General features: G+C 38.6%; 1 protein-coding gene across 1 annotated transcript in view; it reads right to left on the bottom strand.

Moving 5' to 3' along the window:
• Positions 1 to 966: 966 nt before the first annotated feature.
• The window catches only part of gabrr2a (gamma-aminobutyric acid type A receptor subunit rho2a), a 63,998-nt gene continuing 50,819 nt past the window's right edge, over positions 967 to 14,145 (bottom strand). The window contains exons 6-9 of the mRNA XM_004082154.5: positions 9,311 to 9,451; positions 8,074 to 8,226; positions 6,915 to 7,123; positions 967 to 4,537 (exon numbers count right to left, since the gene is read on the bottom strand). Of these exons, the coding sequence (XP_004082202.1) occupies positions 4,205 to 4,537; positions 6,915 to 7,123; positions 8,074 to 8,226; positions 9,311 to 9,451 (836 nt within the window). The 3' untranslated portion in view covers positions 967 to 4,204. The remainder of the gene's footprint in view (positions 4,538 to 6,914; positions 7,124 to 8,073; positions 8,227 to 9,310; positions 9,452 to 14,145) is intronic.

The raw sequence follows: 14,145 nt of genomic DNA, 5'->3' as shown, positions 1-14,145 counted from the left end.
TGTTGGACCAGGTTTGAGTGTATTTTTTACATGTGCAAATTAGGAAAAGCTTTATGTACAAACACTATTGTTTCCATGAGAGGTTGATACTACAAAAGGTAACAAACAGCAATTTATTTGTTTTCCATGGAAGTATTTTGGAATGAAATAAGTATTACAGATTGGTAAAACAAGGAATATTTTTGAAAAGGCCAATTCCTCTTTGGAATGTCTGCGCTTTAGACTTTTGATTAAAACTGACATAAATTTCCCCCCCCCCATTAAATCTCCAATTTTTTTTCTACCTTGGTCGCTTCCTTTGTGCAAAGTCCGCTTCTCTCTTCGTGCGCACTTGTTTGCCTCCAAGACCCAACTTCTTTGCTATGGGGCATCTGACGGCACTGAGAGTATGAAGCAACATTTTGTGCAATTATCAGTGCAAGAATGCCCTGCAATTGCCTGACCATCCCACCTAAATAAAAGAAGGCTGCATTTTCTGTTGATCAAAATAAAAAACAGTTGCAGTTGGAAAATAAAAACCTGGAATCTCTTTAATGTTTATTTGGGTTCAGGCAGACAGACTGGTCCAAGCTTTTGATAAATTTAACATTTGTGTTATTAATTTGAGAAACTTCTTGACTTTGTGGCAATGTGTCGCTGTTTGCAGATGAAGCAGAGGGCGATAGTCTGAAGTCTTGTAGCGTTTCACGCCTGCTGAGCTGCACCAATATCAGCAGATCGTTCCGGTCTGTGCAAGTGATTGCAGAACATCCCAACACAATCTTCCCTTCTCTGTTCATGCCTGTGCAACATATAAGATGCTTAAAATTTTATAATTTCAAATGTTTAAAGTGCTTGTTTCTGTTCCTATTATACTTCTGTTTTGCACATCAATGATGTGATTTATTTATTTTTTACTATGGTCTGATATAGCAACATATCTTAAATTTTTCTTGAGAAAGAAAACACATCTATATAAAGACAGGATGAACCAATTCTCTCTGTTTAATCAAGCTGATGTGATGTACAGTTACCACCGTAGTGGATAGATAAGCAACTGCAGGTAGAAGCAGGTGAATTTAACATTTGACACGTCTGAATCCCTTCTTGGTGGATAATGAACGCATTTATTACATCCTGAAACAAACAGTAACATTCTTCAAAGTCAGTTTGAACCAGAACACTTTAATCACAATGTTTTAATAAATAATAATAAAAGTCAACATACTTCCAGACAGACCATCAATGTGTACACACCATACAAACACAAATCTGGACCCAGCGGTCCTGGAAAATGCTTTAAAAAAACTCTTCATATTTGACACAAAAGTGTTTCTTCAAACTGCTGAATATTGTGAATTTGTACCTCTTTGCGACCTTGTAAAGATATTAAAAGTTATCAAAATAAAGACAAAAATTGATATGTTGAAACCTTATTAACGTCCACCCCCTCAGAACCTGAAATCTCACTGAAAAGTCTTCTTTTAGACCATTTTCTTTCTGTATTCTATGCAGGTGTAGCTGTTGGTACCTCAGTAGTAGTCACATTCCCAGAATTTGTGCTGAACATGTCATGCAATAGTAGACAACACTTCTAACTAAGGGGAAGTAGTTAGGAGTCTAAAGTTAGTTTAAATGTCCTGTTTTGTGAATATGACTCATCTTTTTAACGAAGTTGAAGTCACTTTTCTGCCTTATTATTCTGGGTGTGCTGGTACAAAGTCTTATGGCTTTCATGCTTTGTTGAAAACTTCTAGCAGCTTTGTAACTCCTACATTTCTGAAGCCATATTTGCTGTCAACCAATCAGCTGCAGCAGCTTGATAACCCTTGTGCTATCCTATGCACTTTGACATTGGGAGTGAGGTCATCTAGACCCCACAAGACAGTGCGCTGAACTTTTTTCTTCAATGATTTATGATCTTCACTAGTTTTCATGGATTACATGAAATCCTCTCCACCTTTATCCACCTTTGTCATAGTAGGGAGAACACGTCAATGGTCATCTTGACCCCATAGGATAGCACAAGGGTTAAAGATCTACCACAATCCTATTTTGAGCTATTTTAAAATTGTTTCCAGTGGTCTTTTATTTATGATATTTCTGTTTTTAGCCCAAAACAATAATAACCGTTTCATTTGATAGGACATAGTCTCTGCCGGGTAGCTCTTTAGAAATTTGCCTCTGAGCTGGGGTCCTTTCCCCGTTGTGGAGCAGAGCAGAGCAAGTGTATTTTCTATCTACATCACAAATAAGTTCTTAGTCAAACGACATATTTTCAGCTGATTCACAATCATTTCAATAAAGAAATGCTCAGAAAGTTTGCGCTTATTTTACTTTAAATACATTCTTCATCATCAGAAAAATGCCACAAGAACTTATTAAAAAGACCAAAAGTATGATTTTCTTCGCAGTGAGTCCTTAAGGTTAGAATCTTACTCACCTGTAACTGTCAAAAAATTCTAAATAGATATCAATTAAATGGTCTCATTTCCCTCAAATAATTTGTTATTGCCTTGATAAATTGCATTTGGTATCGTACTCGTGCCATAAACAGGTTAGGTTTCTGTATGTTTTTCTTATGCTTCTCATATTTTGTTTTAGTTTTTTTTTGTCCAAACATTAAAAAACTTGTCAAAATGTTGTGATTTGGTGATCTATAAAAACAAAGGCGTAACCGTCTGGAGACAAAATTGAGTACCGGTAAGTGGAAATATTTAGAGCAAAAATGTAACTGGAAATCTGCTAAAAGCAAAAATATAGTCCTGACAAGATTGAGTCTAAATGTAATCAGCAATCTATACCACAATTCAGTACGATTTCAGATAAAATCTTTGCCAGACTGTCTTTTTTGAGCTAATGTCGCAACAAAAAAAAGTGTAAAATAATTTTTTTTTTCAAACTTACAGAACATAAAACCTTAAACGGTTTAAGACTGGAAATAATAATAAAAGAAAAATCTATGCAAATGCTCACAAATCTGTGACGAACCGTCTCAGCCATTCAACAAACATTTAGGACTTGAGTGGATGCGTCCCTTAAGAGTTATTAATTACAAATCATCACTATATTTTTGTCTCCATCAAACCTCCAGATATAAATCTAACATTTTTATGATTTGTTGGTACAAAGGCAGAATGTTCACCTGTTAAATAAATAGTTTTGTGTCAAATGTGAGACTTCTTGTTTTGTCATTCATTAAAAAAACGTGAAACAAATGTCATCTGACGTTGACTGTGTCCTCACAGTTGTTCATGCATTTCATCGACCTGTCAGTTGGGGAACAGCTGCATGTCTTACAGTAGACATTTTATTTTATTTATCTTTTCATCAATACATTCAGAGCATGATGAGGCTGCAGAATGAGAGTTTCACATTTTACCAACAGGATATTTTAGCTTCACTTGAATCCAATAGTTAAGAATGATGCAAGCAAAATAAAAACTTTGAAGAAGAGACTTTCTTAAATATTTCTTTTCACATGTTCAGTAAGGGGTAGAGTTTTTTGCAAGCAGGAAAATTCATCAAGTTCATTGTAGCTTGATGAAATATCACGGATATTGAACATCATTTTTGCACTCGTCCAACAGGGTTAAAACAGAGAAGTGACCAGAATATGAGAGCTTTTGCCGCAGCTGTGGACCAGAGTGTGAGTGCACGTCTGTCAGCGCTTTGTTTGGTGTGACAGCTGCACATTGGAGCTGTCTAACTCAGAAATGTGAAGGTGTGACTGAGGAAGGAAGCATGAAAAATCACTCATTGACCAAAGCAGCTCGAACAACAAGGTTAATTAATCTGGCTTTTTTTCAGTTCCTTCAGAGCAGCTGATGCGTTACCATTGACAGGAGATCTTCTGTTTTCTCTCAGTTTGGTGCATTTGGTGTTTGACCTGCTGTAATTTCTTCAACTGACAATACCTGAGATGACATTTTAGATTGTTGGTAGATTTTCCTCTCTGTAAATTACATGAATACGAACACAAAAGAGGCCGGACGTCATGTCTGAGTCACATTAAAGATAAGATGAAACATTTTTTTGATCATTTTTGTCGATTTCATGAAAACCACAATGAACATTCAAGTAGCTGTAAGAAGATTAACAGTATCAGAAAGTCCAATGGGATGGCAGAACCTCTAAATCTGATCAAGCTTTGAAAAAACCTCCTCAAACACGGTCAAGCAAACAGCACCGTGGTGCTTTTTTCACCCGCCTCAGGCTCAGGTGTTCAGCAGTAAACTGACCAGTAGATGAGGTTGAAAAAGATGTAGGATCCAGGAAAAATCATCCGGGAGTATTTATCGATGGCGTGCGTGTTCTGGATGATGCTAAGGGCACGCAGGCTCTTCCTCTTCTTGATGCCTGCGGATTCGCTGCTCATCGACAGGTGAACCACCATGTGCTCCGACTTCTCCGGGACCTGGTTCTTCTCGTCGGGCTCCTCCTGCATAATGGGCTCCTCGGTGTAGCCGGCCAGGCTGTTGGTGTCAGCCTCGCTGTAGGTGCCGTCCATCATGGTCATGGTACGAGTCTGGGAGATGCTACAGGTGCAGGGCAATGACTGACAGGAAAAAAACACACAAGTATTACTTCTAGATTCTATTTCAAGCCCAGAGCTTCTTTTGTTGTAAACATATGAATCAAAACCATTAAATGACACAAAATCTTCAGAAAAAACAGTCTGTGATAGGTCTACACAATTATTCAAAACAAGTGGAAACGAAAAAGCATTTTGAAGGATTGATTTTTCATTTTAATTTTGATTCACTTGATGCAGTTACATTTTGAAAATTAAAAAGCATTTCTGTTAATCCATTTTAATTGTCAAATTAGACATTTCTAAATGAATTTTGCTACACATTTACCAGATAACTGTTTGAAAATGAAATGTCAAATACCATTTTCATTAACATTTTAATTCAGTGACAGAATAAGCAGTGTTGAAGAAGAAACTGAAAAAGCATTTTGGCGGATTGGTCTTTCACTTTAATTTTGAGTAAAAAAATGCAGCTTCAATTTGAAAATGAAAAAGCATGTCTGGTTTTGACTTTTATTTTTAATTATGCTTCAGAATCGCTTCAATATATGGTACTTGTAGCAGTGGGACATTGTCATTCCTCTTTGTGCAGGCCATTCTGGAGTGAGAAAATTAGGTTAATTGACGACATTTCCATGTTCCTGGCATCACGTTCATGTCAACACATGTTTAAGTAATGAATCTGGATCCTCCAACACATTTATACTATAGATTTCAAGAAATCACTATCAAGCAGAGAAGACATTTTTATTATTTTTTCTCTCTACATTAAATTTTATCAACTTGAAATTTGACTGGAACGTTGTAGGAATGACTAGCATCTGAGTTTATTTTATTGTATTTATTTAACCTTTATTTAACTAGGTAAGCTATTAAAAACATGTTCTTATTTAACCCTTGTGCTATCTTAGAGGACCCCACCCTCACATTGACGTGTTCTCCCTACCATGACAAAGGTGGATAAAGGTGGAAAGATTTCATGTAATCCATGGACACCAGTGAAGATCACAAATCATTGAAGAAAAAAGGATCAGCGCACTGTCTAGTGGGTCTGGATGACCCAACTCCTAATGTTAAAGTGTCTAGGATAGCACAAGGGTTACAATAACAATCTGGGACCCAGTTGTTCAGCAATTTTTCAATAAAAAAATCTCATTGGATGAATTGTCAGCAAAGCAGATAGTAAATGGTATCTCTCTGGAAAATTTCCAAAATGTTACTTCAAATGGGGTACATACGGAGCAAGAAGTCAGAATCAACATATTCTAAGTTAAGCTGGAAGAAAATATCAATATCATGTTGGATAGTTCATTCCATCATTGTTGGGTCCCAACTGAAGAGTTCAGCTTGTGACCAGCAACAAGTACAAAGACACTAACCCAACATACAGTATAGCAGTGATTGTCAAGGGAGTACATGCTTTTTTTTTGGCCAGAACAGGAAAAAATACCTCTATGCAAACAAAAACCAAACCTCAAACAACTCAAGCCTTGTACTTTGAATGTTCAAAGTTAAATGCCTGTCTTTCTTCATCTATGTTCACCTGTGATACCTATGTTACGTGTCATTTCATCAGCTCAGCTGTTGCCAAGCAAGGAAACGTAAATGTGATAAAGTAATACCATGTGTAGGTTTTCCTTTATCTTTAATCAATGGATTTTGCTTTTGATTTTTCTGCCATTCCTTTCAAGGTTCTTCCCACCAAGTCACCTGTTTCCATCTGACCCTGGTGTCTGAGTCTTTTCCTGTTAAACACTCTCCCAGCAAATCGACGAATCAATTTAACTTTATTTATTACTGTTCATAAATAATATTGCACCTTGAAATGCTTGAGAAAAGTACATTCAAAAACTGAAATGTAGAGACACAAAAGTAGACAACAGCAACAGCAAAACGTAAAAGTAAAAGAATGATTACTTGAGATTGGATTTATCCCATGAAACTGTAAAACTGAAGAGTTTTAACACCTGACTCTAAAGTTTAAAATCTAAGACTTGCAAAGTCACCTGAGAGCATCTCCCTTCCATGGTACGGAAGTCCCATAATGATCCTGACCCCAACAAGGATGCATTTAAACTCAAAAACAAGTAACAGAGTGGAAATGCACATTTCAAGAACATGTTTCCACCTTTATCACTTCATTTAAAGTAACAAACTTGAAATTGCCATTTTAGAACTTGACTTGTGTTGGATTCTATCTTGGAGGCTTGAAAATGTACTTTTGCTGAAAATAGTTTGTAAGCACTTTGCTCACTTCACTGTTTACCATAATTTTGCTAATCAAACCTCTTTTGCATCCTAATAGTCAAAACGAAGTGTATGTTTTATTAAACAAAAGAATTTTTTTAACCAAAAACAGTAAATAAGTTCTGGTAGCGAGAATGATGGGATTTCCACCCACCTGGGAGCGGGCCCTCTCCCTCATCTTGCGCTCACGGCGGTCCTGGACTGTGGACAGGTAGTTGACAGCAGCGTACTCCAACACCGAGAGAAAAACAAAAACGAAGCTGACCCAGAGGTAGATGTCCACAGCTTTGATGTAGGACACACGTGGCATGGAGGCATTCACCCCCGTGATGATGGTGGACATGGTCAGCACCGTGGTAATGCCTGAACACAGACAAAATCTTTACAATAATGAGACAACACAACACATATGTAAATAGAAAAAAAAACTGACCCAAACCCAGACACTGAAAAGTCGTCCTTCATCAAGGATTAGACATCATTGTCTTTTCTGAATTTTACATATAAATTAATGTTAAAGTATGATGTACCAGTTCACTGGAGCCGAGAACCTTTAACCCCTTTAAGTCCGCTTTTTGACATAGTTTTATCAACGCTTTACCTTCAATTTGTAAACTAACACCCTGAGACTTCTTCTGGAACAAAACAAATGTAACTGGTCCTTCTATAATAGGTCTTAGTGACTTAAAGGACTAAATACTCAGGATTTCTGTTTTGTGAGTAAAACTATGAGCAGAAAAACAGAGTAGAAAGTAGTGAAAAAGCAAGAAAATTGAAGCTTGCTCAAAAATAAGTATAACCTAAGACTACAAGCTAACAGAAGACAAAGTAAGAGGCAAAAACTAAATAAATTGTTGCGACAAAATTAAATACAAGCTGAGAGGAGGAAAATTAGAAGTTTGTAATTGTAGCGTAAACACTGAGAAAAAAATGTAAAGAACTGTTAGATGAAACTAAATTGTTAGCTTGATAGTCAGGAGAAGTTTAGAATCGACGAGAATCCACTGGAAAACTGAACAGTTTCCAAATTCATAAAACTGTGGGATGAATTGGAACAGTTTTGCAATGAATGAGCCCCCACTCCCCTCCACCACCTTTGAACAGCCCAACACGTCAAGATCAATCAGATGAGCCACTCGGGGCTTTCAGCACTGATGGCTTCATGACAAGCGGCGGCGCCGCCTCAGCTCAGAGAGCAAAGCAAAATGTGTGATCGCGTTCATTTTTGCGGTGTGTTGTCCCGGTTGGTCGCAGCCAGCTTTCATCCACGCAAACCCCCCAGATTCCTGAAAGCTGAAAGAAGCTGCTTTTACCCAAAGAGACTCTGGCCGGCACAGCCCGCCGGTCGATCCAGAACGACACCCAGGACAGCATCACCATGAGCGTGGCGGGAAAGTATGTCTGAAGCAGGAAAAAGAAGATGTGGCGCCGCAGTGTGAAGTTGATGTAGAGACGGTTGTACCAGCCTGCAAACACACACAGAAACCCCAATTGGATCAGAAAACCCATCCAGACAGCAGTTAAAAACTGGACTTTAGATTGAAGTTTCAAACTTTTCTGATCACAAGCATTAAGCTTTCCTTCTAACTCTCCTTCTCACTCTATGTATCCCATTCCATTTTATCTCTGACATCAAACTAAATATTAAAAAGTGGCTTTAAATGGCTCATGGATTACAGGAGTCCAACCTGCACTTATTCCCAGACAAGACTTTAAAAAAAAGATGATGATTTTAATGTGATTTTCCTCATGTGCTCCAAAGCATAAAAAATAAAGCTTCAGAAAATTCAATAAAACATCAAGAAACCCTTGAAAACATTTCAGATCTGTTAGCAAAGAGTCGCTCAAAAAGTCAGTGTTTTAATGGACGGAATCTGCTTCAAGGAACTATTTTTTTGTTGGGTTTTTGTAAAATATCTGCTAGATTTTTACTATAAAGATATAAATGGATATTAGATTTCCTGTAAAAGAAAAAAAAATAGAGATTTACTTTAGATGTCAACTCTTGAACCGTATGAGATTAGGTCTATAACACCAGCAGTTCTCAACTTTAATTCAAAAGTGCTGCTTTGACCTGTCAAGATCACAACTATTCAAGAAATTTAGGTTAAATTAACAAAGGTTAACGTGGAATTTGATTCTAGGCTTGAGGAGATGTTTAACTTTTATCTAAAAGTTCAGAGATGAAAAAAACATGTAAGGTCAACAGGTTTCCTTTATTTTACAAAAATGTGTTAAATAAAAATGTGTGAGTTTTTCTTCAGGTTTTCTTGAGTTACTGTTAATTCTTTCCTAGCTGGAGTCTAGATTCTCCGTATAAGGAATAGAAATCAAATGTTGAACCAAAAGAAATCAAAGCTAAATGTCAGTATTCCATTGAGGCTCGTATGGGGGGAGAGGGTTGAAAAAAGATTCCTCCATTGTTATTTTGTGTGGGCGCCTGCATGCAGGTTTGCCCATTTTTTGCCCACAGACACCCGTAAGGGCAGTGGCTCTAGAGAAGAAAATGGCTTCATTCTCACAGTACATACAGGTGAGGGAGTGAAGTACCTGTGCTGCTGTAGAAGGCCAAGCGAGACGTGGTGTGAAACTTTTGGATCAAGAACTGCGATAAGGAGATTCGGTCGTCGGTGCTGAGGGACTCGTCCCCGCTCTTCCAGTAGAGCATCAGGTCTTCATCTGTGTAAGCATCTGCAACACATCAGATCCATTTCATGTGTTGTTGCAGCACTTTCATACAATCAGAGGTTTGAAAAGATAGCACAAAGAGCAGCTGCCCCCTATTCTGTCACCAACATTACTCAAGAAAAAGGAAAGGCAAAACTAAACTGCATCCTAAATATCCACTGACAGAAATATGGTAACTTTTTGAAAAAGGCCTTAACCTTATTTTTAAAAATGAAATATGCGTTGTATTTTTTACATTCAATAGAAGATTTTAGAAATCTTGCTCACTAATGTTTTGCAGCTTAGTCGTTTCTTTTGCTCCAATCTCTTTTTTACTCAACTTTTTTTTTCTGTTTGTACGTCTCAGTCCTCATTTGTTGTCCCGCTCCATTCAAAGGTATTAATGATGGAATCCAGCAAGTTTGCTGCAGTTTTTCCAGCATTTGGAGAATGAGAAAAGGGATTTGTAAAATTTATAACTAAGCTGAACTTTGTGGAAAACAAAATATGATGTTGACCATCTCTGTTGGGTTTTTACCTTTTGTTTTACACGTAATAGTATTCACTGTAAAGGTTTTACTTTGTCAAATACATCCATACTTTTGTTACTGTAACTTTTTACTGTTTTTGGGATTCCTTGTCTGTTGTACCATCTGTTAGTCCTCTGTTGTTGTTTTTTTTAATTTTTGGCTCTTTCTGATGTTGGAAGCTTTGCTGTGAATTATGGATCTATTTTCCATCTGCATGGATGACTGACCCTGAACTGTGAGGAGAAATGTGACTTCTTAAAAGGTGTTTTTGTTTGCTACCATATAAATGATGACAGAAGGAGAGTGTTATTTCTAAGTCACTCTTTTTTTTCCTCATCTTCTGCTGATGATTCTTTTTAGGGCTTGTAAAAAATCTTAAATGTTAAACCTTGTTTATATTGTTTACATCATTCATCCACTGGTGGTATAGAGGGGCAATCTCAGTCTCTCCTTCCACAAGTTATTATTTTTTCTATATTTTGATAAGCATCATTACGAGTTGGTCCAAGAATTTTAAAACATATATACAGGCAAGTAGGGAAGTGCTTAAAATAAAAAAGAAAAGAACTGCTAGAATGGATACTTGTAAAGCCAGGAATTGCTTCTTAAATAAAATGTAGGGTTTTGCTCAATTTTGAATAGTAAAGAATAGAAAACATTCCAACTGTTATCCAAAAAAGGTAATATTTAAAAATACAGTATGTCATTTGAAAAATTAGTACAGATGACAGATTTTGTTCTTAATGTAAATATTTTTCTTGAAATATTTCTATGAATATTTATAAGTTATTTACAGTTCTTCAGAAGTGTGTTGAGAACATTTCGATCCAGAAATTCCCGCATTTGTTTCCCAAAGATCGGTTTTCCTCAAACCTGTTTTTGATTAGTGCCACGGCTTGGTTTTTCCAGCGCTTCCTGCAGCCATTTTCTTCACTGCTCTCCAACTCATTAAGCTTCTTAGAGTGTGCCCCCCCGCTGTGAGCTGCTCTTTACTCCAGGAGTTTGGAGGACGCTTTGTGAATTCAAGCTTTCATCTTCGCATTTGATAATTTTTTAGCCTCAAATCCTCAGACTTCTTCTGTTGATGTTTGGAAGCAGCACACAGTTCAGATGACTCCTTAAACTTTGGAGGGTGTGGTGTGTGTGCTGGTGGGGTCCTCTGAGAAACGGCCCATGGTTCCTGATACATCTGTTCTGGGAATATCTTTGACATCTAAAGAAATGGAGACTCAAAGATCTGACGGCGCGGGTTCATCTCCGTCTGTGTTTTTTTTTTGGGAGGCATGGATTCAGGACACTTGCCCCCGGTGTTTTTGATTAAATTCTGCTGTCTGAGAAGACAGCTTTGAAGGGATTAAGCACATTTGTCGAAGTTGCATTCAGCAGTCAGATGCCATAATGTCCCTCAGACTGCCGCACCATTGGTGGCCGTTAGGTGTCCCTGTCAGTACATTTCCTTTTTGAAACAATGATCTGATTAACTTTGCTTTTTTTCCTCAATTTTTTCCTGCTTCTGAAAATAACTGTGAATAAATATACTGTATAATAGACCTTGAAGAAATAAGATTGGGAAGGAGACCCCCACTGAACTGACAGGTCCTATCCTCTGTTAGGGAGAGAGTGTCATGGGGTCAACAGGCTTCTCCAGTTTCAGACAAGATGGGGAGTATATTATACTGAGTTAAGTTAAACATCCTAAAGAAGATGGCGTTTTAAAATGTACAATTTTTTGCTTGTGGAAATTCATGTTACTGTAATATTGCAAAAGTTATAGGGATCTGGAATTTGAAAATAAATAAATAAATAATAACTTTTGAATTTCTGTTCTATCAAGTTTGATTTTTACCAGCAAAAGAATAAGATGGATACCGTAATTTCCAGATTATAAACCACTACTTTTGTCACACGCTTTCAACCCTGCGGCTTATTCAATGATGCGGCTAATTTAGGCATTTTTTTCTTTTTTTATGCATTTTTTCTAACGGCCGCTAGGGGGCGCTCGAGCAGAAAGGGTTAGAGTGAGACGGGGGAATATGGTGTGGCCGCATTTAAACTGCATGGTTCAAGTGACCCAATTCCGATTTTTTCCTCTCATGTGGCACAGATCGGATATGACCGGTGAACGTGTAAGCAGGACAAAAGCGCATGGATTCCGATTTTCTCAGATCGGATATAGGCCTCACTCATATGTGTAAATAAATCGGAAACGAATCGGATACGTGCCATGTAAGCAGACAGATCGGATATTCCCCAGTAAATGCGAGTCGTACGTCAGTGACATCAACTCAGGACACCACCAACGGAGATCATATGACTTATTAAGGCGCTTTTTGTGCACTGATTTTGCTGTCAGCGTGTTACCTTTCAGCCTCAGGCTCAGGAAACCGCTGTTATTCCCGGTCCGGTCCCGGTCGGGACGCAAACGGTAACTAATCAAGCTGGACACCGTTGCTATGGAACAGGCTAGAAGACGTTTATTTCTTTGCTTGTATTGGGGAGTGTGGGCGTGTATGATGGGGACCGCGCATGCTGTGTGTGTAAGGAGAGGAGAGGGGGTGTGAGCGCGGAGCGGGAGAGTGTCGGAGAACCGTAATAAAAAGAAGGTGTCTCCCCCAAAAGATTGTTTTGGAGGCTTTCTTAACCCACTCTGTGCAGAATCCGCCTTCGGCCCTTGAGAAAATCTCTTGTGCGTTTCTGACTACGGTCAGAAAAAGAGAAGTCATCACGCAGGAAAGGTTCAACTCTTGGATCAAACTGTTCGGACAGCACAACGTCTGCAAACACTTTCTCATTCAAAACTCAGAGAGAGCACATAAGACGGCCGAGCAGCCCTCCTTTTTCCTCTCCTCTCAGGAGCGCCCAAGGCACCGCCTCCTTCCGTCGCTGCGTTGCCTCCATGACAACCGCAGTCACAAAAGTCCAAAGGATGTCCGCGGAATGCGGAAATGCTGCTACGTAGTCCTCAGAACGTCTACTTTTGATAGTTTCAGCATTGTATAGTGTAAATGCAAAAATCGGATACGGGTCACTTTTAAAAGATGATGTGAGCGGGTCGTCAAAAAAATCGGATATAGTCAGAAAGTCGGATATGGGCATCAAGACCTGCAGTGTAAATGCGGCCTATATGTGTCGAGGAAGACGCAAGTTTAATGTAAATTCCTTTGTAAATGAATAGCATGAACAGACCCTCATCATGGAAAATGCAAGAAGAAATGCATATGACACAGCTTTCAAGTTAAAAGCAATCGTTGTAAGCAGTGTGAAAAAATCCACCATGACCAACGGGTTTGGAAAAGCCGGTCTGCTGCGTGACGGAGAGGACAGCACAAGCTCAGGAGTGAATTTGCCTCAGAGTGATACAGACAGCGACAACGAAGGAGACACTGAGAGAGTGTGTGGTGAAGAATATCTGACGCTATTCCAATCCCACACTGAGGAGGAAGACTTCCATGGTTTCAGTGCATGGAAGTCACTGTGTGCCGCGTGGAGAGGCGCGCCTATAAGTTACTGCTGTTCTCAGTGACTTTTACAGGTATGTTTCTTTAACCAGCCCTGTTAGTGCTGTTACTACCATATTGCTGCCGTGTTACTACCGCATCACAGGCACTCTTTGGAATAGAGCTGTGACGGTGTGGGATTTTTTACCAATGCGGTATTCTTTATTAACAAATAACAGTAACAACTAACTACTAACTTTCTAACTAATGAATAGGTGTTATAGAAGGAGCATGAGTGTCGGCGCGCTGTGTATGTAAGGAAGGAGCGCAGCAGCGCAAAAGTGAGTGAGAACGCGCCCTCTTGCGCTGCACGTGCTCTCCCCTCTTTCTTACACACGCAGCTCGGGGTTTCAGCACATACACATCCTCATTCTACAACACATGTTTCAATGTGCTCACATGCGGCTTATAGACAGGTGCGGCTTATGTATGCACAAAATGATTTACCCTTTAAAAATGTAATGGGTACAATTTATAATCAGGTGCGCTCTATAGTCCAGAAATTACGGTAATCTGCGAATTACTGTGCTTCTCATGTACAAAAATAAAAGAATGGAAAGCCAAGGACCTGTAATTAGTGCAAACTCCTGAAACTGTTTTTTAATATGAAAAAAAACGAAAAGGAAGAAAGAGTCTAAAAGATAAAACACTTACACACACACTCATTTATAGCTTTACCGAGTGCCAAAAC

The sequence above is a fragment of the Oryzias latipes genome, chromosome 22 (assembly GCF_053564925.1).
Source record: "Oryzias latipes strain Hd-rR chromosome 22, Olatipes_Hd-rR_3.1".
Taxonomy (NCBI): domain Eukaryota; kingdom Metazoa; phylum Chordata; class Actinopteri; order Beloniformes; family Adrianichthyidae; genus Oryzias; species Oryzias latipes.
Note: the sequence above shows the minus strand (reverse complement) of the source record. Positions and strands in the feature narration are given on the sequence as shown.